At 49.6% G+C, this 24,690-nt stretch overlaps 2 protein-coding genes and 1 long non-coding RNA gene across 3 annotated transcripts in view; 1 reads left to right on the top strand and 2 right to left on the bottom strand.

The window, feature by feature from the left end:
* The window catches only part of PAH (phenylalanine hydroxylase), a 44,870-nt gene extending 35,797 nt beyond the window's left edge, over nucleotides 1-9,073 (bottom strand). The window contains exons 1-2 of the mRNA XM_026117888.2: nucleotides 8,948-9,073; nucleotides 4,114-4,221 (exon numbers count right to left, since the gene is read on the bottom strand). Coding sequence (XP_025973673.1) covers nucleotides 4,114-4,221; nucleotides 8,948-8,989 — 150 coding nt within the window. The 5' untranslated portion in view covers nucleotides 8,990-9,073. The remainder of the gene's footprint in view (nucleotides 1-4,113; nucleotides 4,222-8,947) is intronic.
* Nucleotides 9,074-13,071: 3,998 nt separating this feature from the next.
* Nucleotides 13,072-14,494, bottom strand: LOC135328609 (uncharacterized). Its single transcript, XR_010389592.1, has 2 exons — nucleotides 13,326-14,494; nucleotides 13,072-13,231 (listed from the first exon to the last, which is right to left on the bottom strand). It is a non-coding gene; the product is annotated as an uncharacterized LOC135328609 (long non-coding RNA).
* A 1,785-nt stretch (nucleotides 14,495-16,279) lies between these two features.
* ASCL1 (achaete-scute family bHLH transcription factor 1) lies at nucleotides 16,280-19,134 on the top strand. The gene is made up of 2 exons (XM_064513724.1): nucleotides 16,280-17,745; nucleotides 17,891-19,134. Exon 1 carries the CDS (start codon nucleotides 17,105-17,107, stop codon nucleotides 17,714-17,716), a length of 612 nt encoding a protein of 203 aa, XP_064369794.1. The 5' UTR covers nucleotides 16,280-17,104; the 3' UTR covers nucleotides 17,717-17,745; nucleotides 17,891-19,134.
* Nucleotides 19,135-24,690: the final 5,556 nt, after the last annotated feature.

Raw genomic sequence — 24,690 nt, 5'->3', positions numbered from 1 at the left:
CTCTGTGGGGATTTACAAAATGTAGGGGAGGCAAGGGTCAAGGGGACAGAAGAGCTTAGGAGGCTGCTGGCATCTGGTGCTTGGGGCTTTTCCTGAGGGCTGCTTATTTTTGTGTATAAGAATGGATTCTCCCCCGACCTGAAGTGAGTGTTGAATGCCTTTGTAGATATGCTCTGGGTTTGCTTTTGAAGACAGAAAGACTTTGAGTTTAAAGAGCTACATGGTCTCTCTTTACATATGGGCCTGTCCCTCTGAGGGTCAGCCCCTCTTTCATACAGACAGCTTGTTCTCTTTGGAGTTAGCACATCGGCCCTACGCTGAAATGCATTAGCAAGAATAGAAATCAAGGGTAAGAACAAGAGAAAAGCAGATCTACCCGAGGATGTTTTGGGGATAAAGTCAGCAGACACAAAGAGCTGAGTATATAGCAGAGATTCCTCAGAAAAACCCTTAAAGCTACACTGGAAAAGCAACAGTTCTCACTGTAGCAACATGCTCATGCATGCAATTGGGAGCTGTACAGGAAATAAGAGGTTGGGTCTCTAAGCAAAAAGCAGACATGAGAGCATGTGGCAGTCTGTCAACTCCATGAGTAACCTCGAGGGATGTTTGAGTAGGACAAATATTAAAAGATTATTCCCCAAAACACACCGAATTTCCCTGAAACCGGGTCTCACAGTTAAGGGATGTACTTCTGTCCCCCGAGCATGTTCTCTAACTATACCTTCAGCTACCTGGATACTGGGACTTCCCTGCGATCTTGGGGGACTGGGACTCCATCTTGCCATCAGTCCATCTTGGGCCATAAGAGGGGCTTACTCCAGTTAGCTGGACTATGTCTGGACATCAGGTCTTCTTCCTGGGAGGTCTGCATCCAGGGTGAATATGGATTATATCTAGAATATGGAGCAGCTGTTGTATTTGATGTGCCTGCAGCCCCGGTCCCCCTGTTCTCCAGATGTAGGGTCAGGCTGGAGCACAGCACAGCTCCCCTCAGGCTCATATGCCCCATGGGAAGCAGGCCATGGTGGTGGCTAAGGCATGGCCAAGTTTCATCCCAGTGTGGAACTGGGACATGGACAGCATGCGAAATTGGGAGCTTGGAAATGCTCCTGAGTCCCCGGCATCAACACAGGAGTGACCTAACAGCCCTCTCAAAATATTAAATATTTATCTCAGAAATTTTTGCTCCCACTGTTAAACAAAGGAAAGGATGAACATCCACATGGACATTTATCTTACTGAAAAGTAGGCCAGCTGCTGACAGCACCTTGTGAGCTCTCTTTTTATTCGGTAACCCCTCAAGTCTCTGTGTCTCCCCTCTCTATCTTGCTTCCACGCTTTCTTCCCTCTCTTGAGAGAGGATTTCTTTTCAAGACTTTCAAATCTACAGCTCTTTTAATTCCCTGCCTCCCCTCTTTGTGGTCAAAAATAGTTTTATAGGTTGGCCAGCAAAAAGGCAAAATCCTCAAAGCCAGTGCCGGAGGCATGGTGCTTTGGTAACTTCCAAGTGCTAGCTGGGAGGAGGAGAGGCTTGAGCCACACTTTCTGCCTGTGTTTCCACACAGTCGCCTGTTGTTTTAAATGAGTGCAATTACCCAGAGAATACCTCAAAAAACTAGGCCAGCATTTGGCATTAGTAAGTTACCACAGAGGAGCTCTGGATCCATCACACTTGGCCATCCAGCCACAGTAAGAATAGTGCTGTGAGGTATGGCAATCAGCAAGGATCAGCTGCTGGGGCATTGCTTCAGCTCCAGGGCACAGTCTGATCATATTTTGTGGCTTTTGTGTTTTCTTTTTTGCTACTTTATGTGGCTGAGCAAGGCATCAACAGCCAGAACAGCCACCCCCACACTTCCTCCTTGTGCAGTCTCCTTTGAGAAGGTCTCACCGTCCTTGTCCCACCCTGGGCTGGGGCGATGCAGCAGATAGAAACTCCAGGGGGAAGATGAGTCGTCTACCTGCCCAGAGGAGCCGAGCAACAGATGGTATAGACCAACTGAGCTATAGCTAACCTGAGTATCACAGCTGATTTTATCAAGCAGGGAAGGGATACAAAACAGGGAAAAAAACCTACTCTTTTGGCCAATGTTGGCTCTAGGCATTGACAAAGGCAGTTGCAATGGGCAGAAGACTACTGAGGGCAGCAATGCAGGCAGAGCCCCAGATGACATGTGACTGCTGGACCTACCAGCAAAGCAGTGGCTGTGGAGGAGAAAGGGGACATCTTCCTTGTTGTCCCATCCTTCTCCTCTTCCACAGCTGACAGGGCATCACCTGGATCTCATCAACTTCCACGTCTCTGTGCTGAGGATGTCACTGAGCACAAAGTAGGTGCCTCTCAGTCTCTGTGATTATGGCCTCGGTGGGAAAGGTGGAGATTATCTCAGCTGTGCAGGGCCATGACTTAGGCTGCTGTATGCAGGGTGAGTTCCTCTCTGCTGAAAAAGAACAGCCCAAGGGCTGCTCTGGCTTACACAGCCCAGTGTGCATGAGTTCACTAATGACAGCCCCGAGGAGCTGAAGCTGCAGGTCAGACTCAGCAAATCTCTTTCCTCCAGCCACCCTTTCTATTTCCCTGCTACGCTTCCAACAGCATGCAAAACTAGCATGAGGGCATGCATGCCAGGTCTCTTATCAAGCCTCGGTGCTGGGGGAGATGGCAAGTTTGCACAGAAAGAATCTGCCTCGTTGGGATGGGAATCAACCCAGCCAACACGTCTTTGTCTGAGCTACCATCCCCTAGGTCACCTGCAGAGGCACTGGAGTGAACCACATTCAGCCCACCTAGTTCAGGTATCTGTTTTAGGGCAAGAAGCAGCACATCCTAGAAGCGTCTACTTCTCTCCTTCATACACTAGCTTCCTCGTGGATTGTTCTTAAAGGTGATAATAACTTGGTTAGTGGATGGTAATGCATTTAACCAGAGAATATCAACAGGCCTCCTTAGTTCACTTATGAATATACACATTGCTGACATATGGAAATTTTGCAGGATTGTATTACAATGGTCAGTTCACAAATTTAGACTAGCTCTGCTGTTGGTATGAATTTCCCTTCATCTTAATGAATTTAATATGTCCTATGACTTATAATTATTTTTCATTTGTATTAATGCCACACAACCCTTTCATTTACTAGTCAATTCAATTTGCAAATGGAAAATATGCAGGCCACAATTTATTACAGTGTTCTATAGAAGGAATTGCTTTGAGGCACGACTATTACATGTTGACGTTCTTTAAAAAATGTCCAAAACCCGATATAACAAAGTGGATTTGCTTGGGAGCACAGAGTACACAGCTGTATGTGTTGCAACATAACTATCCTGAATTGCGAGGGTTTCATGCTTTTTAAACACCATCCATGACATCTGGGAAATATTTCTGCATGAATAAATAGTCACGCAATGCCCTTAAAGGTAGATGGCTCCTTGTTTCCCCCAAAACTTTCCAAATCAGTCAGTAAAAGTTGCTGAGTTTCTTATAGGAGTCATGAACCGTGAACAAAGTGCAAAATGCTGCCATTTTGATGCTGTTTCACCTGTACCTGTGTTCCCTTTGTAGAAGTACTAGAGGTGGGAGATGATGAGCTTGCACATATCAGATTTCTTGAGGTGGAAAAGGGCGAAGAGGACAGTAGCTCCCCCAGGAGAATTGCTTCATGCAACATGTGCTCTGGGAGTCACATGGCTGACATGCAGGTTACGTTTGCCTTTGTATAATATGTGTACAGACACAGATATCAGACATGTAATAGTCTACAGCCCGACTCACTTCTCCCTCTTATGGTAGTAGGTGCAACGGAATACTTACTTTTTAAGAGGAGAAAATGCACTTTTTTCAGTCTCATGCCAGTTAAAGATGGAGATTTTAAATTAGAAGTTTAAATTGAACTTTTAACTTTAAAAGGCCACTTCTGCTCCAGAACTTTAAGTGATTTTAAGCCCAGAAGATGAAATGCCTTCTGCTTTCCCCCATTATGGCAATGAAATGGAATTTCAATCATAACCCTAAGCATCCTGAACAAATGTTGCTGTAAAAATGTTGCTGTAAAAAAAAGAGTAAAAGTGCAAGGACACACTCAGGTCTCCTAAAGAAAAATATTTACCTCAAATGTACGAAGAACTTTAGCCAATGCCCCAACTTCTTCTTTCAGAGAGAAAATCAAAGAAATCACACCACTTCTATTTGCGTGTTCCTCAATGTACATAGATTCCTGAAAAAAAAGGGGGGGGGGAAAAAACCTCTTTTAAATTCACTCCAGAAATCAGTTTTGTTTTGTTCCACTTCCCTTTTGCATTACATCAGCAATGTAAAGAGGATAAAAAGTTATTTTAAGTGAGTACCTGAGAACTGTCCCAGCAAAAAGCTGAGCTAAGGCAGAATCAAGGCAACGGTTGTTGCCAGCGTAAGTAGAGCAGCCCTGGAGCTGCTCTGTTTTACGCTGGTAGACAAGCAACATCCTTCCCCTCAACCTAGAGCCCATGTGGGAGGAAGGTAGGAAAATAACCTAACACCATTTCTGCCCCACTTCACCTCTCAAGTGTACTGAGCTCAGGGAAGATTGGCATCATTCGGGTACTTCAGTTTTACTTGTAGTGAAAAGACCTTCCCTTAGGTTTTCTTTTCATTAATGCTCAGGATCAAGCAGAGCAATATAAATTAGTTCTGTGCAGAGATGCAGGATATCACCTACTTTTCACTTCAGGTTTTCTTGTGCCTTCCAGGTAGCACAGAAGAGGTGTTATTCATGCAAGGGGAGTGGGAGGTGGTTTAAAAACAAAAATAAGAACACAAAAACATTTTCCCACAACCACGGGAAAATGTTGCGGCAACTGTTAAAATCTTCTGTAAAACACACAGTGAGTAAAGACTTAGTTATGTTTTCATTTATGTTTGTTCCTGACTCTTACTGATTTTCTGCTCTGCAAATTCCGAAGCACAATTTCTAGCATTCCCAAGCAAGGGGAATGTTTATTTTAATTACTTCCATGGTTTGCATTACCAGAATGCCTTAGCATGTCTCAATACATGTGTTTCTTCTCACAAAACCCTTGTGATGCAGGAAGAGCTATTTCCCTATTTTAGAAACAAGAAACTGAGTCATGGAGTGGGGCCAGATTTTCAAAACTATCTATGGGATAGATAGTTTCAAAACTATGCTAGGAAGTGCCCTCTGAGATTTCCAGAAGGGCTTAATTCTCACCAGTGTCAGAGTGGCTTTGATGCCCAACTGTTACAAGCTTTTCAAAGACACATCAAGACCTTATTTGCATTTTTTAACATTTATGGGCACTGAGCAAATCACCCTTGTCCAGTATTTCAAAAATCAGACAGGGCATCTGCAACAAGGATGAGTATTGATGTAACAAGTCCCAGGCCAAGAACTGAATCAAGGAATCCATCCTTGTGATTTCTCTTTATCAAGAATGGTATTTTCAGTGAGAACCTGTCCTCACTATGGCTACTGCTAAATTTAACATACAAATCAGCATATAAAGCATCTCAGTTCCAAAATATTGTCCTTAGAAACAGCAAAGGGAGTCTTTGTAGCAGAAGGATTAATAATTAAACCCAGCTGCCCTGAAGCCATAAGGCTCTTGGTGGGACTGCATTTTCTGAGGCAGAGCTATACAGAACTGCCTTCTTTTGCAAATTAAATGATTGTTGATTCTTCAGGCTCTCTTTTGGGCTGCTGTTAACTTGAGCATTCACTGCCAGAGATTGACAACACATTTTTCTACCTGGCTCCATTTCCTAAAGGCCACATAAATCACCCAAATGGTCTCCACCCTTCTAGGGAATCTCTCATGGTAACTGCAGTGGGGAGCTCCCTAATGCAGCCTGGATGGTCCCTGGGGCAGCAGCGAGTGTTTCTGTTTTGTGCCTGTGCAGCGCCCAACAACACATGCCTAAGGCTCCCAGGCATTGCTGTATCACTAATAACAAGCAGTAGTGTGCCACTGAGAATTTCAAAGCCTTGTGTAGGCATCATTAGGGAAAAGACAGAAAACTGGTGCTCACTGGTCTGCTGATAGCATCTAGCAAGACCGCACAGTGATATAGAGATCTGGATACAGTGTCCGCAGCCAGATGAGGGGCACTGGGTTGTAAAGACAGCTGAACATAGTCACCCAAACTAGAGACCAACAGGACACAAGTGTTGGCTCCCTGCATGTCCAAGAAGTCAGTTGGAAAGGGAGACACTGGAAAGGTGAAGCTGAGAGAAGCATAACTCCTACTCTACGCACGATCCCCCAACATTGGTTTTATGCACTAGAGGGAAGATAGTCACTCCTTCAACTGTCACGCTCTTTGCCTGTGGCATCTCTCTGTCCCCTGAGATGTCTCGCCCAGCTGGGGATCCAGATCAGCTCCTAGCTAGTGGGGACCAAGAGGAAAAGCAGTCAGGTAGTCAAGGTGTGGCATGGTGTGGCAGCTGGCTAACAAAAGCCATTTATACCTGAAGCAACAGTGAGAAAAGACACGCAAGTCTGTCAAAATGCAAAACAAATGTCAGTAGTGTGGAAATCTTATGAAAGTGTAGACAAACAGAGTTATCTGAAACATTGGTTTTGCATGGCTTTGATGTGCTGTTTTCCCCCACCACAAACAAAGCTGACCTTAACGACAAAGCTGTATTACACCAATTTCTGCCAGTTGGACCAAGAATGTGGTTTTCATAGTCTGCACTGAGAATGTTTGAAAAAGCAGACTATTATGTAATTAAAATGCTCTAACGCTTGTCTGAGGGACCAACTGCTATGGAAGTTTGACTTGAATCTGTCTGACAAAAGAAGAATTTGTGATTTGGACACCTGCAGAAGATATAGTCCAAGGTACAAGTCCTGCAGTGGTTTTGATGCTAATTGATCTCTTTAGACTGTGTGATTGCCCACGAAGGCCTTGAAAACCTTCTTTCAAACCCAGACAGATTCATATTAGTCCCTAACCTGGTGCATCAAGACCAGCCATTTCTAGCCTGTTCTCATTCATTTTTCTGCTCTTCTAAACTGGTTTATGTTGGTCCTTATAAGTACTAGACATTGCAGTAGAGACTAGGCACTAATCCTGCAAACATGGTGATACTTGCTTAACTTTTTGCATATAGGCATATGAACTCAGTTCACTGGAAGGCACAAAAGTTATTTCATGCCTGAATCTGTCCACAGAGGTGAAGGCTTGAATGCTGTTTCATCGCAAGAAGAAAGAAGAGTGAAATGATTATTTTCCTGACCAGTCCCCAGATCTTATCAATACACACGGAGGCAATATACATCAGTCATACACAGATGCTCACATATATTGTTGAGCCTTTGTAGTAAGCATGGGTAATTTTTTAAACTGTTGATCACAGTTTATCCATTCTAAATCCTAATTCTAATTTCTTGTCTTTCAAACTCTTGGATAGAGAGATATTGCAACTTTGAAACAGTTCTTTCAACTATTACTACTGTGGTTATGATTAAAAGTTAAACAAATTGTTTCATTGTCAGTGAAATATTGCCTGTATGATTTGTATATATGATTTATAAATGTAGCCTTGAATAAATTAAGCTCTAATTTTCTACCAGCTCTGTCTTTTTCGGAGAGCAATATAAGAACCAGTTGACCAGGGAGTAAAATAAGATCCACTTCTGAACTTAGTACAATCTCATACACAGGTGGTATGCAGACGCAAGGACAGGTTTGCCTGAATGTCATGCATATCTGCATTTTTAATTAACTGTGTGTCACAGAGATTGATATTGCCTCTCTGACACTTGTGCCAGAATTGGAGATTCATAACACACACCTGTCAACCTTCTAATCCACTTCTGAGCTTTTTAAGTAGAGCCCTTCTGAATGAAATCCAGCCCTGTTGAAGCCAGAAGTTTTGCCTGCAGTTTCAGTTAATCTAAAATTTCACTTCTCTGTGTTAAATTCCAGACTTACTAGAGCTACAGAATAATAGGGGGAAAAAATGGAAAAAATCTATTTCAAAGAAAATAAGGATCCTCAGTCATATCTGAAAATGGCATAGTTTCTGAGTCACTTAGAGTCCAATTTCTTAAGGCATTTGGATGCTCAACTCCCATAGACCCACTGGGACCAAACAATTAAACAACATTAAAAAGTAGCAAGGTAAGACCTAGAGAATCTTCATGGGAGTTCAGCCTCAGCACACAAAGCAGCTGGAAACCAGGCTTTCTTGACTGCTCTGCTCTTGAAACGGCTGATAGAAACAGGAGTCACTTTTCCACATCTTCTGCAGTTTGTATCTGGCTTCAGTGGCACTGCATGGGACAAACACATGCAGAATTTGGCCTAATAATTAACCATGCTGGACTCAAGCTGTCACTTGCTCCTACAGTAACTATAGTGCCTGTAATTTAAAGGCACGGGTTTCAGTAGGCTGGTCTCTATTTTCCAAAGCAAAGGGTTCAAAGTAAGTCAGTAAACCTTAAAAAAAAAGGGAGATGCCAAAGTCCCAGAATTCAAAAAATAGCTCCACCAGAAGAGTGTATAACTTCAGCTGCTTTCCATTAACAGAAGAAGACAGTCCTCTTCTGTCACACAAATTTTGAGACCTCTAATTAGCTGCTGGTCTTTGCTGCTGCTTCTTCTACTTGCCATATATGTACAAATGCATTTGTAGTGGTGTCCTGATTCTGCTCTGCTGCTTCTCCTTCACTTCCACTATTGCAATGTTCATTTTTGTTCATGCTGCACATCTGCAAGCACAATTAACAAAAGAGAAGGTTGCCGGCTGCCAAAAGAGAGAACGGCAGAAACCAAGCACCGCAAAGCCTCGAAACGGGAGTGTCGTTTCCTCCTGCCTCAGGATGTGCTGCTTGTGTGGGGCAAGATCTGCAAGCTCTGGGGGAAGGGGGGGCAGGAGGCGAGCAGCCATCACCACCTGCCCACCCGCAAGGAGTGGGTGCACAGGCCCCGCAGCTTACCTGCAGAGGGTCACCATTCATTTTGTAGTGCTGCGCGTCCATGGTGCAAAGGCAGCAATGCCCAGGTGGTCAGGCCCCTTCTCCCGCTACAGCTGAAGCCTTCTGACCTTACCGGGGTGGCCCGAGCTCTGTGCAAAGGTATTTAAAGCAGAGCACACAAGCAAAGCCATCCCCTTCCCCCCTTCTGCGACTCCCGCCCCCGGCAGCGGTGCCAAGGGGGCGTTCTCCCCGCCCGCCCCCCACCCGCCCCCCAGCCGCCGCTGGCACCCGCGCCAGCTGCACCACGCCAGCTGTCCCCACCGAGCCCCCCCAGCGCGCAGAGGCGCTCCAGCACATTTTTTCCCTCCACGACCAATGTGGACAAGCGGCATGCTTTGAATTAGCAGCCCTCCTGCTTCTGAGCAGCCTTATCCACTGTTTGCATTGCTGCATGTCCGTGCTTCATCTGTTTTTAGTAAGCCTTTCCCCCTATCCATGTCCTGGGTTGTGCAAGGGTTTAGCATCAGGTGGGTTTCCTGTGAGGACCTGCTCCACATGATCAGAGATGAGATGTTGTCCAGGATGGGCTGTTCAGATGCCAGCCATGGGGACGCTGTAGGCTCTGCGATGGGGGAAGGCTGTGGCACAGGGCAGCAGCTTATCATTTAGCAAGGCCTTTTGGGCTGCATCCAAGATGTTAGAGAGCAGGACACAGCTCCAAGTGCCAAACATCGGAGATAGAGGCCCAGTTTAAAGGAAGCATGAGCCAGGAGTTAGCTGCACGAATCTCACACTCAGATATCAAGAAAGACACAAGAAGGAAGGAGATAAAGGAAGAAAAGGAGCAGGGAAGAGAGGATCATATCAGCAGGAAAGGATCAGAGTGGGAGGACAGGGCAGGAGGTTGCAGAAGGACTGCAGATAGCATGCATGAGCTTGTATGGTGTGTTAGCCATGGAAAATACAACAGGGGAATATGAAGTGAGAGTTGTGAATGAATTCAGAAAGTGCTGGTAAGGGGCTGGTATAAAACAGCCCAGACTTGGGGCTGGGAAAGAGTCACCAAAGGGGATGGGGGAATGATGGAAAGACATGGCCCAGTATCAAACAGCAGGTTAAAAAAAATAAATTGTCAAGGCCTATCTTGTTTCCAGAAAGGATGAAGTCTACACCAAGACAAGCTATGTCAAGGCAGGTAATCTTGCTATATTTTGTGATGAAGATAACTACTATGGTATATAGGAATTGTCTCTTTACAGTTCTTTCAGCCTTGAGGGAAGCTCTACTGAACGGACAAGAGCTAATTCAGTTCGGTGAGTTCTAACAAGTCACTGTGAATTAGCTGTACTTACGAAATCTGGTAGCTACTAAACCCCCTCAGCCTCACAGTAGATGAACTGAGCTGAGCCACTTTCAGCGATGTCAGTCCAAACCCATGCTGAACCCCGTGACAATGCCATCAGAGTCCAGCCCACTGAAATTATCTTCTGCATGATGTGCCTCTAAAATGACTCAGTGCTTTGGGCATGAGTCATGTATCTTCTTCAGAGCACCTGCTTGTCCATCCATCCTGTGACTATAACCAGAGTTAGAAAATCACTGTCTCAAATGAACAGCAAGCCTGTGGCACAGGCTATCAGGTCAGCCAGTGTGGTACACCCATGACCCTGTGCCCCTCCTGACACCACGGCAGCGTGTTGGGGCAAAGAGGGATGGCCGCAGGGGAAGAGGGAGGTTAACCTCATTCATTGCCAGCAGAATAAAAACTACTTGTTTTGAACTGCCCAGCTAATAAGCCCACTAGGGGAGGCAACATTTTGTATCCTGTGTTCGTGCGGCACCTGACACAGGCATGTCCATGACAGAGGCATAGGGGGATGCCTTGCGATAAAAGTAGTGAAATAAGGATGGTGGTTACACGGATTATCACAGTCCCGGTGCAGAATAAGACTGTTTCTAACAACTGTTCTTGTTTGCTGTTTGCTTTCCCTGCATGCTGTACCTCTCTACCTGGTACTTTTTTCAATTAGATTTTAAAAAGCTTAAATGCATGATGCCCAAGGCTGGCCAAGATAACTATAGCATCTGAAGTCATAAATTGGGGGGGGGGGGTATTTGTTTGTGCCTTCCTTTTTCACTCTTCTTTCTTTCTCTTTTCGTTAATCTTTGACCAATCTTTTCTCCTTCTCCGTGGCTTTTACATGCATTTAGTCTTTTTCCTTTCTTCTATCTCTCCTTCCCTTTTCTTCTGCATTACACCCTCTGTTCACTCTACCCTGACACTAATGGCAAAGTAAAATACTGGGTTCACAAAACACTGCTCACACCAAATCCTTGTAATTCTCTATTTTTGACTCCTCCCACCCCCTGCTTTTTCTATTTATATTGCAAGCTTATCTCTTACTCTTACTGCTATCCAATCATAATAATATCACCAGTGTGTTGCCACTGGCCTTCAGAACAGAGTTTTCTGCTTATTCAGGCTGGACCTCCAGAGGTGGCCTGGTAGCAAAAGACACTGGCTGGGGGAAGCAAAGCTCCTTCATGCCAGGACGGATTCCCAAATCCTCTTTTCTGGAGCAAAGAATCCTGTGTGCGTGTGTGTGTGCATGGGGGGGGGGAGGGGGCAAGCTTTTGCCCCAGGAATCACTCCAGTGCCATTACCATTATAAACGCACAGTTGCATCAGTAGTGGTTACCTTGAGACCATTTCAGAGTCCAAGTTGCCTGCACTTACCTGTGCCCTTTGAAGTATTTGTCCAGCATATGAAGCATGGGTCCTCCCCACTGCAGCAACATTGCTAATCTAACCGGGCTTTCCCTCTCGGGTTTCAAGCTGCCCCACATACCCAGTTCCCGGTCACCAGGTGAGCTCCCAGGTATTGGGCCCTCTTGCTCCTGCTCGAAGCTCCCCCTCAGATAGCTGCACTGTGCAGCCCCACTCCTTCTAACCACCTGGGGATATTTGCTGGTGTCAGACGTTGCCTCCATCTAAAAACACCTCATCTCGCCCGGTAACACACACCTGCTTGCTGTGCGCGCGCGCACACACACACACACACACACACACACACAGAGAGACACAGCCCCGGCTGTACCGCCCAGCCACGGGGAAGAGGGCTCTTCACACTGCAAGTTGGCTGGTTCCCCGGCCAGCACGATGCATGTTCAAAGGGCCACGGACTTCGGCTGCTTTTCAGACTGCTCTTTCCTTCCTCTCCCTTCAGCCAGTGTTTGCAGAGAGGCAGTTTCCCAGAGCGGCCGTGTTTTCTGGGTTGGACAGGACTATCCGTGCCCACACAAGGAAACTGGGGCTATCCTCTGCCTGATGCTCGCTGCCTTTTTTGCTGGTTCAGGGTGTCCCTGGCAATTTGCGGGAGCAGTGAGACGTGGGGAGAGGCTTCTCTAGTAGAAACTGAAGCTCCTGAAAAATTCCCAAACCAAAATTAAGTAAGTATCTTGGGGGTGAGGGGAGAGGGGATCTCCTAGCAATGTGACTCTTGGATACATATTTACCAGAGCTGTCTGGGTGCTGTATCTCTCTTAGCACCAACCAGGCTGTGTTTCCTCACATCCCAGGGCACAACCCAATCGCAAAAAAATCCCGCAGACGCACATTGCCCTCCCCTTGCGGAGCCGGGCTGCCTCTCCCCCCGCTCCTCCTGCAGCCCCACGAGAAACGCTTTTCGGGGCACCCCACTGCCTGCCCCGGAGCGGCTTCCCGCGGCTCCTTCGCCAAACCCGCAGGGGCCGGAGCCAGGCCGGGCGCTGGCCGGGAGGTGGCACTGTGTCCCCGCGGCAGCGGCCGCGCAGCCCCGGCGGCGACCGGCCGCCCCGGCCGCCCCCCCGGGCATCGCCCAAACTCCCCCGCACCCCTGCCCGCCGGGGGGCTGCGGCGCCCCCAGACTCTGTTCTCCAAAAATTGCGGGGAGGAGGCGGTGATTCCTCCCGCCCCGGCGGGAACCCGGGGGAGCAGCAGCCGGGAGAGGGCGCCGCGGGGGGGTGGGGGGGGGTGGGGGGGGAAGCAGAGTGGGGGCGACTTTCGCGGCGGTTTCTTTCCCTCTTCCAGCCTTATATGCAAACTGTCACTTCAGGTTAGCACAAGACCTGGTGTAGCTCATTAGCATGAGCTGTATCTAATACGCTTAAAACCTCTAATTATTTATTATGCCCTAATTGGCAGCCCAAGAAATATCTCCGAAGTGATGAGTGTTCATCCCAAGGCGCGTTTCGAGGAGAATTCAGCGGTGTCCCCGATCAAACGTGATTTTTAATTCTTCATTTGGGACGCAGACTTTATTCCTCCTGTAGACGATACAACACTCAGAAACTCTTAAAACTTGCTATCCCAAGTGCTAGAGTCCACCCGCCCCGGGCAGAATGAGCAATAATTACTTACCTTCAAGCTTTAATACTTGAAGACCTTACTTCTCTCAAGTGACGCTTAGGAAGAGACGTCAAAGTTCATCAAGTATGCAAAAGCGTTGGCAGATGCTCCATTAAAAAAACAAAACAAAACAAAACAAAAAAACACTCTAAGGAACAGTCGCCAAGGAAAAAAAATCGATTTCCTGAGTCCCGAGAGTAGCAAAGTTTTGGAAATTTTATGCATATAGAAAGTGTTTCAAAATAAGTTTACCTCTCTGGAGTCCCCCCTCCCCTTCTCCTAATTGCCTTTTTTTTCCCTTCCAAGTCTGTATTATGTTTCTTCGGGTTGTGCCAACTATTTATTTATCTTCATTCTTTCTCTCTTTCTTTTCATTCATTATTCTCTCTCCCTCTCTCTCCCTCTCTGCTTTTTCTTTCTTTTTTTTTTCTTGTGTGTGTGGCTTCTCGGTCTGATCTGTAGCTTGTTACCACCCACTGCACGCTCTCTCCTGCAGCCGAGGTGTTTCTATACAAACTTCAGCGTCCAGTTGTCATATTAATTATTACACTGAGTAATGACTGAAATAGTCAAAATAAGGGGAGACTCAAGAGAGCTTTTTCTTGCTGCTCAAAGATTCAGCAAAGAAGCCTTGCAACAAAGCACTAATTGGTCCCCAGAAATACTCTGACAAGGCATGGAAGATAGGTTTCATAAAGCCCAGCAATTGTGAAGGGGGAAAAGATCCTTGAATAGACCCCACGCTTCTTTTCTAAACTCTCTTGCTGAGCAAAAAATGGACTGCTTCTTGAATACTGGACTGATCTTGAATGCTATACCCAGCAGAGAAAAAAATGCACCATTTATTGTAAGTTTTTTTTCCAGCTATTCATGTGTTCTATGTGGAGAATAAGCTGGTTTTGTTTACCATGAAAGACCTTTTACTTTATTTTCACTCTTGGGGGGGAAGCTGGAAGAAGGGGGGGGGCGAGGGGAGGGAGAGAAACACATGTGCCCAAATCCAGACGAGCTGCCTACTGTAACAAAATGGAGTGTAACAAATCCTACAGAAGTCCCGAATGTATCGATTCTTTGAAGATCTATATAGATTAACGACTTTCGTTCTGCTTTTCCAAGATGCATTTAATCATAACGTAAATGGCCTTTAAAAAAGAAAAGGAGCAAAAAAAGCATACCAAAGTTTTTTTTTAAAAAAAAAAAAAAAAGAAAAAAAAAAGCAAGGACTTCAAAAGACCTCATGAGTGTGGCTACAATTTAGGCACACAAAAAAGCCACTATAAAATAATGACAGTTCAAGATTATAAAAAAAAAAAAAAAAAAAAAAAAAAAGGCCCAGTGAAAAGGGCAAGGGCTATTTATCATTTTGTTAGAATTAAGAATTTCAAAGTGCAGGTGCAGGATTGTGCGTATGTGTGGATGGAGGAGGGGGGACCTTGAAAAAATATTTGTTATCTATAAATCTGGCAGCCACAGATCCCTTTTTCTATGAACTGAGCGGCCCAGGAAGCTGGCAAGATGGGCAATACCTAAGCCAGCGTGAGGGAGGAGGTTGTGCCCCTGTGGCAGCGGATGGCAAGGGAAGTGCTTGGCAAAGGGGAGGAAAAGGGTAACCAGAGGGAGCCGAGAAAGGACAGAGCTACGGAGGCAAAACTACATGCGAGTTATGCTCGATGACCTCTGCGACTCGCGTCTTTTTTAAGATATGTTGTTCAAAGCCCTCTAAGATTCAAGAAGGAGGCACCCAGAAATTCAGGCCTCATTCTACCATTTAGGAAAAGGGGAAGGAATTTCACTACTGTGGTGCTTCCGTGACAGTTCTGAGAGTGGCCTGCTCCAGAGGAATTCCTCTTACCTACATAAAGAGGTTACAGAGCTGCAATTCATTTGGTATTTCATTTCATTTTGCCACTTCCCAAAGCACTGAGATGTGACTCGCAGTGCTCTTTCACCACTGTTGTCTTACTCCTGTGGTGTCACAACGGGGAGCTGATGGTGCAACAACTGCTTCCAGTGTAGAGAAGTCTGATGTCAGATGCAGGATCTTCTTGAATGAATTAATGAGAAGACTTACAGCTGAAGAGAATAATTCTCTCTGCACGGAGAAAAATAACAAATGTACCGTGCTGAGGTCTGGTTGTCCTGCGTAGGATAGGTTAAAATCATTTAATATATTTCATATGCACTGAGACTGCTAAGCTTAAAACTAGAAGGAGATTCAGTGATCGACGAAGAGGGCCCTGAAATAGGTAGCGTGATAGAGGCTAGACCAGACAGACCTACTTCCCTTTTTTCATCATACGTGGGTGTTAAAAGGTGCCACGTTAAAAATTACTAAAAGAGTAGTTAACGGCTGCATATTAAGTTTCTGCCATCCAATATTGCTGTTTATCACTGTTTTAAAGCCACAGGCCCAGCCAGGGTCGGGGATCCGGGTGCTGGTAGATGAGGAGATCTCTGCAGCTCCAGGCCGCTGTAACTGAGGCCAGGAGAAGAGCGGGGTGATTTTTGCGCTCATTTCCACTGACACCTGAACCGGGACTTTTTGCTTCGGGGGACGAGGAGACACCAGCCCGGCCGCGCACCTCGCCGGCTCTCACCTGCTCCCCGGTCCCCCCGCGGCCCCGGCTGCAGGCCGGGAGGCGGCCGAAAGCGGTCCCGCACCCTGCCCTGCGCGGCCGGGTGCCTGGCTGCCGGGGCCCGCGGGCGCAGCGCCGAGCGCACGCAGCCCCGCGCCGCGCCGCCGCTCCGCGCTGCCGCCGCAGCAGGACCGACCGCGCAGGGAGGGCGGGCAGCCAGCCGCCGTCTTGGCACCGGCCTCCCCCCTCAGCACCCCCCATCCCCCCGTCCGGGCTCCGCGGAGCCGGGGCGGCGCGCGGCCCACGCGCGGCCGGGGCGCCCCGCCCCGTCGGGCCGGGCCGGGCCGGGCCGGGCGCGCCCCCGCCCCCGCCCGCGCCCCCGCCCCCGCGCGGCGCCCCGGCGCGGGTGTTTGCTCAGGGCCGGGAGCGCGGCACGCGCCGGGCGCACGCACTTGCGACAACAAACCCGCGAGGGGTGGGGGCGGCGGCGGGGAGGGGGAGGCGGCCCCGGGGGGAGGGGGCGGTTTGGGAGGCGGGGCCGGGCCGCGGCCAGCGCGTGTGTGCCGGGGGCCGCGGGCATGTGTGTGTGCGCGCGTTGTGTTTTCCCCCCCGCGTTGAAAAGGCGGCGGCGCCGCGCGGCCCGCGGTCACTCACTGCAAAGGCAGGGGAGCGTGGACGGCGCAAGGTGCAGAGTGTGTGTGCGGGGGGGTGTCGGGGGGGGCGCGGGGGGAGCGGGCGCGCGTGTGTATGTGTGTGTGTGCGTGCGTGTGTGCAGGCGAGGAAGGGGGGGGCGAGCCCCGTCCGCCCCTTATAAGAGACACAATCCCCAGCCACTTTTTTGCGAAGGGGGCTTTGCAAAGCAGGCTGCGCACACGCGAGCGCCACGAGCCTCCCCGCAGCCCGCCGCGCGCAGCGAGAGGAGGGGGCGGGCAGCGCCGCCCGCGCCCCGCCGCCGCCGCGCATCCGCCGCCCGCGCCCTTTTGTTGCTGCGGCCCCTCTCCTCCTTCTTCCCCCCTGCCTCCTTTTCTTTCCCCCCTTCTTTTTCCCTTTTTCCCCCCTTTTTTCCCTCCCCTCTGCAATTTTAAACGCCGGGACACTTTCTCCTAGCGTCCCCTCGGTGGGCCGGGGAGGGGGTGGGGGGGCACCGGCCGCCGCTCGGGCGTCCCCGCCTCGCCAGCCGCCCCAGCGCCCGTGGCCAGCGGCAGCGCCGCCGGGATGGCCAGCGGCGCCGGGCAGCCGCCCTTCCTGCAGCCCGCCTGCTTCTTCGCCGCCGCCGTGGCCGCCGCCGCGCCGCCGGGGGCGCCGCCGCCGCAGCTGAGCCCCGCGGGCGGGCAGCCGTCGCCGGGGGCCAAGCCGGCGGCGCCGCGGGCCGCCAAGCGGCAGCGCTCGGCCTCGCCGGAGCTGATGCGCTGCAAGCGGCGGCTCAACTTCAGCGGCTTCGGGTACAGCCTGCCGCAGCAGCAGCCGGCCGCCGTGGCGCGGCGCAACGAGCGGGAGCGCAACCGCGTGAAGCTGGTGAACCTGGGCTTCGCCACGCTGCGGGAGCACGTCCCCAACGGCGCCGCCAACAAGAAGATGAGCAAGGTGGAGACGCTGCGCTCCGCCGTCGAGTACATCCGCGCCCTGCAGCAGCTGCTGGACGAGCACGACGCCGTCAGCGCCGCCTTCCAGGCCGGCGTGCTCTCGCCCACCATCTCGCCCAGCTACTCGCACGACATGAACTCCATGGCGGGCTCGCCCGTCTCCTCCTACTCCTCCGACGAGGGCTCCTACGACCCGCTCAGCCCCGAGGAGCAGGAGCTGCTCGACTTCACCAGCTGGTTCTGAGCGCCGGCGGCCCGCGCCCCCCGCCGCAGGTGGGTGCGCGCCCGCGGGGCGCCGCGGGGCCGGCGCGGCCGGGGGGCTCCGGGCGGGGGGCGGCCCGGGCTGCTCACGGGCGGCTCCTTCCCTCCGCTGGTCCCCGCGCGGCTCTGATCTCCTCTCTCTTTTTTATTGTTACAGGGCAGTTGCAAAAGGGGAAAAAACAAAAAAACCTATGTATCGCGGGAAAAAAAAAAAGCCACACACACACACAAAAAAAAAGCAGGAAAAAAACCTGTTGCATTTCCCGCTCCCCCGGCGTCGGAGGGCGGTGCGGGACGGGCTCTCCGCGGGCGGGCGCGCCCCCGCGCACAGCGCTGCGCGCCGCGGGGGCGGACAGGGGCCGGCCGCCCCCCAGCGCCGCCGCCGCCGCCGCCGCCGCCGCCTTTGCACTGTGCGCGGGCCGCCACGGACTGCAGCGCTGCCGGCACCTGCGCGACGGGGCGGGCGCCCCAGGGGAGCACCCGCGGCCCGGCCCGGCCCGGCGTGGGGGGCCCGGCCCGGCCGGTCCCGGCCCGCCTCGGGCACTGCCTGCCCTCCACCTGCTGAGGAGCTCTGCCTCCTGCTTCTTCCCTCCTGCTAGAAAGACACCCCCCGCGCTCCCCTCCGCCCCCCGTGGCCGTTTCAGCCCTTCAAAGACTGGCGCTCCTTACTCTGTGGACAAAGTTAGTTTCCTAATGTTTGTGAAGATTTTGAAATTAAGCTACGCTGTGCTCAGAGAGTCCCCGGAGTCGTCCCCCCCCCTCCCCCCCCCCCCCCCCGTGCCTGCCGCTCCCCTGCTCCGAGCTTTTCCTCTCGTTTCCGTCATAGAATGCTTCCAATCTCTTTTTTTGTGAATTTTTTTATTATAAGAAAATCTATTTGTATCTATCCTAACCAGTTTGGGGATATATTAAGCTATTTTTGTACATAAGAGAGAGAGAGAGATTTATAGAGGTTTTGTACAAATGGTTTAAAATGTGTATATCTTGATACTTTTTTTAATATGTAATGCTTATTACCTCTTCATGTTTAGACGTGTAGTCGACATTACCTTACAACTGCCATTTTTGTATGTGGTTTTGTAAAGGACTTGGATTTCCTCCAGATGTACTTTAGCACCAACGTGTCTTACTTTATAGAAACTTTGTTAATGTATTAATAATGTTATTAAACAATGTTCAAAGTGAACAAAGTTTATGCAGCTATTGTCCAAACGCAAAATGGTAGCCATTTGTTTTGATACGCTGCCTTTTGGGGGAAAAAAAAAGCGAAACAAGTAAACAAACAAAAAACCCTTATGCCACTGCCTTTTCTTACTGTTTTATTACAAACTTACAAAGGTCCTGTATAACCCTGTTTTATACAAACTAGTTTCGTAATAAAACTTTTTTTAATTAAAATGATCAGCTGCCTGCTGCACGTAATTTTTTTTCCTGCCATTGAAAACGATGAATGTAAGGACAAAACGTTAAATGATGTTATGCCAGAGCTAAGTTGCCTATGAAGTGTTTGTATCTGATGGATGTAACATATATATCTTTATCTCTATATAAATATGCAAAGATCTAGCGGTATCACCATTGTTTTCTTGCCCTTCTATGTTGCAAATGTGTATCCAAATCAAAAGGCGAGGGGATGATTAATGATTGCATTGTCCTTCCTGAAATCACTGCACATTCAAGAATTCCCGCAAAGACGAAGTCCTAAAAAGAGGGCGCTCCATGCCGCTTTTCGCTGCGGTGACCCCGTCCTCCGCATCTCTGACTGCACCGGGCGGCAAAATATGGGGAAACGTGCAGCTCCCTCACCCAAAAAGAAAAAAAACCCACAGGCTACTTTGTCACCCCTGCAAAGATAGTGGCTGGATAAATAAAACCATCGGGCGAAGAGGGGAAGCGAGAGGCGAAGGGAGATAAAATAAAATAAATAAATAAAGCGCCGTAGTAGAAATGTGTGGCAGCTCAGAGACACTGGTCTTTCTAAGCTTGTTATTCTACCCAAATAGCGTGATCTGCGTGTAAAAGTACCCAATTACCAAGATTCAAAAAGAAATTGGACTCTTTTTTCCCCCCCTTTTTGGCTAGCCTGCTTGTTGTCAGTTAGCAAGGACGTGACCAGAATTCGCCTTCTCCTTTTCGCCTGGCTCCTGCATCACTTGCAAATTCAGTTTGCGTGCACCAAGCCAAGCGGAAAGCAAAGCGCAAAATGCATCTTACAAAAACCCAACAAAGGACGGGGAGAGCCAGTGTGTCTTACAGAGTTAAAAATCCAGCCCGCTTAGATGCAAACGTACCGTCTAGTTACAAGGGATTCACTATTTTAAAAAAGAGGAGGGAAAACTTTGAGGGAGCGCTGCAGAAGTGTGCGTGTGCGTGTGTGTGCATATGTGTGTGTATATATACATATATATGCATATGCATATATACACATATACACGTATACATAGCGATATATATTCCTCTCTGCATTGCTTTAAACGTACAAATACGTTTGCCCTGGTCTCCTCCGCCCACCCCCTGAAATTATCAATAAGTGATTTAATCGGGAGGGGGACTGGGGTCACGAAATACCTCATTACTTCAGCACAAGCGCTCATTGTTTTAACCGATCGTGGAACTAATGTTTAGTTATGAAAATAATAACCGTTATATGTCTCCCTCCATTCTCCCTTTAAAGCATCTCCTCTTTTATTTACCCACTTTTGCAAGTGTATAGATAAGGTATGCAAAGAAAGTGTAGCCAGTAATTTACAGCTATGAATATAACATTAGGATAATGTTTCATTCTGTTACAAAGGCGAAATTTCTCTTCCTTGTGTAGACAGGTGTTCTTTTTTGCTCACTTCTGAATAGTAAATATCCAGACTCATTAAACTAAAGGCAAAGTTACCCTGTTGTTCGCTACAATGTATAAGGCAGGCTCAGAAATTCACCACCTCCTCCCTCTCTTTTCCCCTCAGCCCCCTCCCAAAAGAAAGAAAGAAAGAAAACACACACACACACACACACACACACACAATTTTACTGAAGATAGGGAAAGGGCAAAGCAGGATTGGGGTAAATCTCATTACATCTGCTCTAATCGCTTAGCAACACAAAGCCTTTTCTTGTATTAGTGCGGAGAGCCTTTCAGCGCTGCCTGACAGACAGTATTCAGTTAGCATTAGTAAACTCCATAAATCAGGGACTTCTTTGGTCGCAGTGTAAGTTTTAGAGCTACTCAGGACTTGGGGGGGGGGGGGTGCAGATGGAGGTTGCTGGGCCATTTATTTATTAATTTATTTGCCTATGTATTTATTTATCGTAATGCAGGAAAAGTGACCCATTAACAAACTCAGGCCCCCTGAGTTGTTGGGTTTTTTTTTCTTTTTTTTCTTTTTCCCTCCCGAAATAGTGCCCCTCGGCAGCGAGAGGGAAGCGCAGCGAAAGCCCCCCCATGGCTCCCGGTGAGGCCGCGCTGCCCCAGCCGGGCCGGGCCGGGCCCAGAGCCCTGCTCCGCGGCGCGCAGCGACCCGCGGGCTCCGCGCCCGCGCAGCAGCGGCGGGCCCGGGGGAGCCTCCCCGCGGAGGGGGGGCTGCCTTTGCCCGCGGGGCCCCCTGCGAGCCGCCCCCTCCCCGCGGCTGCCCGAGGTCTTGCGCCCGCAGCCGCGCTCGTGACCGGCCCCGGCTCCGCGGAGCCTCCGCGCCCTCCTCCCGCCTGCGCCCGCGCCGCTCAGGTAAGAGACGGGCCAAGGCGCCGCCGGCCCCTCCCGGCCCCCGAGACACCCGGGCACCCCGCAGGGCCCCGCACCGGCTCTGCCCCGGCATCAACACGCACCCGGGCGCACGCTGGCCTTTTGGGTGGCTAGGACTTCCCCCCGCCTTTTTTAACTTTTATTCTTATTTGCCTTGTTATTATTTTCTCGTTTTCCCTTTTTAAACTTTTATCCTTATTTGCCTTTTTATTATTTTCTCGTTTTCCCTTTTTTAACTTTTATCCTTATTTTCCTTTTTTAAATTTTCTCCTTTTCCTCTTTTACCTTTTATCCTTATTTTCCTTTTATTTAATTTCCTCGTTTTCTTTTTTAAATTTTCTCCTTTTCCTTTTTCTTGTTTTCTCATTTTCCTTTTTTTCTTTTGCCCTTGTCTTCCTTTTCTTTTCCATTTCGCCTTAGTTCCCTTTTTCCCTCCCTCCTTTTCCTTTTCCTTTTTTCCCCCCTCCTGCCCCCCCCGCGCGGCGCAGGTCCTGCCTTTTGTACGCGCGCTCCCCTGGGCACAAAAGGGGGGTTTGTAGGGGCCGGGCAGGCAGCGGGCAGCGCTGCCCCAGCGCGTGTCACGCTTCATCATTTATTCACGCCGCAGCCCGGCGCGGCGGGGTCCCGGCGGGCTGGGAGGCCGGCGTGCGCCCGCCGCAGGTGCCGCACGCCCCGGCTCGCCTCGGCACGGCTCGGCCCCGCAGCCCCGAGCTCCGCGCTGCGGGGCCGAGCCGTGCCGAGCCGAGGCGGGTTTCGCTGCCAAAATCCCCAGTGGGGGTGCTGGGGCCGGGGGGGCACACGAGGGGAGCGGGCACCTGCCCAAGGGGAGCCGGAGTGGGGGGACACACCGCAGCGCGCAGCTCCGTAATGCAGCGCCGATTACTCAGCGCATTCAGGGATTAGCTCGCCGGGAAGTGCTGGGGGGGAATTTTTGTCCCCCCACCCACCAATCCTCGACCCCCGCCTCTAGGGAAGGGCAGCGGGCAGACACCCCCCCGCCACCCCCGGCGGCCGCCCCGGCCCGGCCCAGCGCGCAGCAACTCCTTGCTCCAAAAGCGAGCTGGCTTTTAGCGTGTCAGCCTGCACAATGCAGGGCTAATTCCCGCTGCAAAAGGCAAGTGGTGAGGAATCAATCGCAGGCTTTATGCAGTCAAAGGGGATGATGGGTTTGGGTTTTTTTTTTTTTTTCTCCAAAGTTCCCTGCCACAGGCTGAATTTTTCCTGCTCCTTATCCCCGTCCTATTAATAATCCCATGCAGGCGATTGCAGACCGAGGTAAACCTATCATTTGTATGCGCCTGAAGATTAATTTCCCCCATGTACCAACTCAACGGCATAGTTATCTCTTTAACAGGGAAAACAGTTTGGCTCCATTGTCGGGTTGCCAAGACCGCCTTTTGAGAAAGGGAGCCCGGCTAGCCTCTGATCAAACTCAAAGGTTAGTTAAAAGACAAAAACAGCTGAAAATCTTCATGAATAATGCTGTTTCCCCGAGCCCAGTGTAGTGCAAGCGCACATTTCAATGCCAGAGCATTTTGTTATGCTGCTCGCCTAAGTCAGAATTTCACAGAAAAGGCAGAGAAGAAAAGCTCCAACAATTAGAGGGGGCCTGTCAGAAAACATTAACGCCTTCCTCGCCCAGCCTGTCAAACGTGCTGGAAATAAAAAACTGGCATAACGAATCGCACCTCCACCCTCCGGAGCTGCAGAAGGGGAGTGGGAGGGGGGTTTGGGGACAGAGAAGTAGAGAGAGAGAGACAAACGGACAGAGCCAGGCTCAGTCTCAGCTTCGCAGTTCATCCAAATGCTGGAAAAAGAAAGGAAAAGGATCTCCATTCAGATTCACTCTCTTGAGATATTGTCCCTATGTTTCATGCACCAAAACATCATTTTCTCAGGCCTATACGGCATGCTCACACTGCCTCTCCGTATCTTCAACCCTTTCCTGCGTTGGTCCTGCAAAGTAGAAGCGAGGTGCCTGGCAAGAAAGCAGTACGTAAGCGCTGTCACCACCTTCTGCGTCCTCCAAAGTCCCACTGCTAAGTTACCATGTTTGCGGCCATCCAGCTGCCTAGTGTGGCCGATCCTCAGCTGGACCGAAGCAGCTCATGTCAGAGGAGCTGTGCTCATGTAGAAGCACCAGAGGTATCTTGCTCTTTTGACTTTTAGGGCAGGAAAACATGTTTAAAAGTACAGCTTTATTATCCAAACCAACTACTGACATGCTCAAGTCTTTTCCCCTAGTGAACTATCTCAAGGCAAGGATACATAGCTATTTTAAGCCAGCCTTTCATTGCCTGTTAGTGGACATTTAGGCTTTGGTTTTTTCTGGCCAAAGCACAGATTTTCCCAAGCGTGTAAATTACAAGGGAGCTCTGTGCCTTTTCTTCCTGTGAGCAAAATCTCAGATCTTCATTGAATCCAGCTTTTTGCTCTTGCTGCCTTTGTTGTCCCATTCCAAATATCTGCATATACCAATATTCTAGGACCTATCCTGTAGGACTGGATCAGTACTGTGCAGCTGCTACAGCAAGCCTTTGGCTTGGGCAGGAGTGCAGGTGAGAATGCTTCTGTATGTTGTAGCATTTGCATATATGTTGAAAAATAGGAATTATAGCAAAATATTAAGTGACAGAAGAATAAGGCATAGCTCCAAATCTCATTGAGATGTTCCAGGGGGTCATACTAGGAGATGAACACAGAGACACAACACAGACAACGTGAAAAGGAAAGACAAGGGAGGCTTTGCGGTTGGAGAGCTGTGTGGTTCCAACACATCCCATGGGGAAGGAGCTCTGTCCTCGGGGACAGGAGCCCCAGCCCTCCCTCCCACTCACACCTGGGGGCAGCACAATGTGTATTTGGTACCTGCTGTCCCAGGTCAGTGAAGGCAGGTGTTGACCTGTGCTTTGGAGCCAGATATGTCCGCAGAGACAACAGCCCTGCTGAGCACTGGTACTTTCATTGACTCCGACACTTTTGTCTAGGACAAACACAGGCAATCAGTCGGTGAGGGGAGAAGTTTCTTTAGATCCCTTTCCTCCCTCCACCCTATTACCTCGTACTTATTATACTAATCACAGAAAGAAAAGGCAGGTGGAAATGTAGGGAAGGGTAACCAAAGGAAAGCTGCTTTTTGTGATAAGACATTTATCTGGGATTGAAGCTATCTAGATTCATTGCTAGATATGATTTGGCCCTGTCTCAATCTATCTGAGCCTGAGATC

The sequence above is a fragment of the Dromaius novaehollandiae genome, chromosome 1, assembly GCF_036370855.1.
Source record: "Dromaius novaehollandiae isolate bDroNov1 chromosome 1, bDroNov1.hap1, whole genome shotgun sequence".
Taxonomy (NCBI): Eukaryota; Metazoa; Chordata; class Aves; order Casuariiformes; family Dromaiidae; genus Dromaius; species Dromaius novaehollandiae.
Note: the sequence above shows the minus strand (reverse complement) of the source record. Positions and strands in the feature narration are given on the sequence as shown.

What these genes read in the sequence shown, in the direction of transcription:
- ASCL1 (XM_064513724.1), top strand. Translation starts at nt 17,105, where the DNA reads ATGGCCAGCGGCGCCGGGCAGCCGCCCTTCCTGCAGCCCGCCTGCTTC.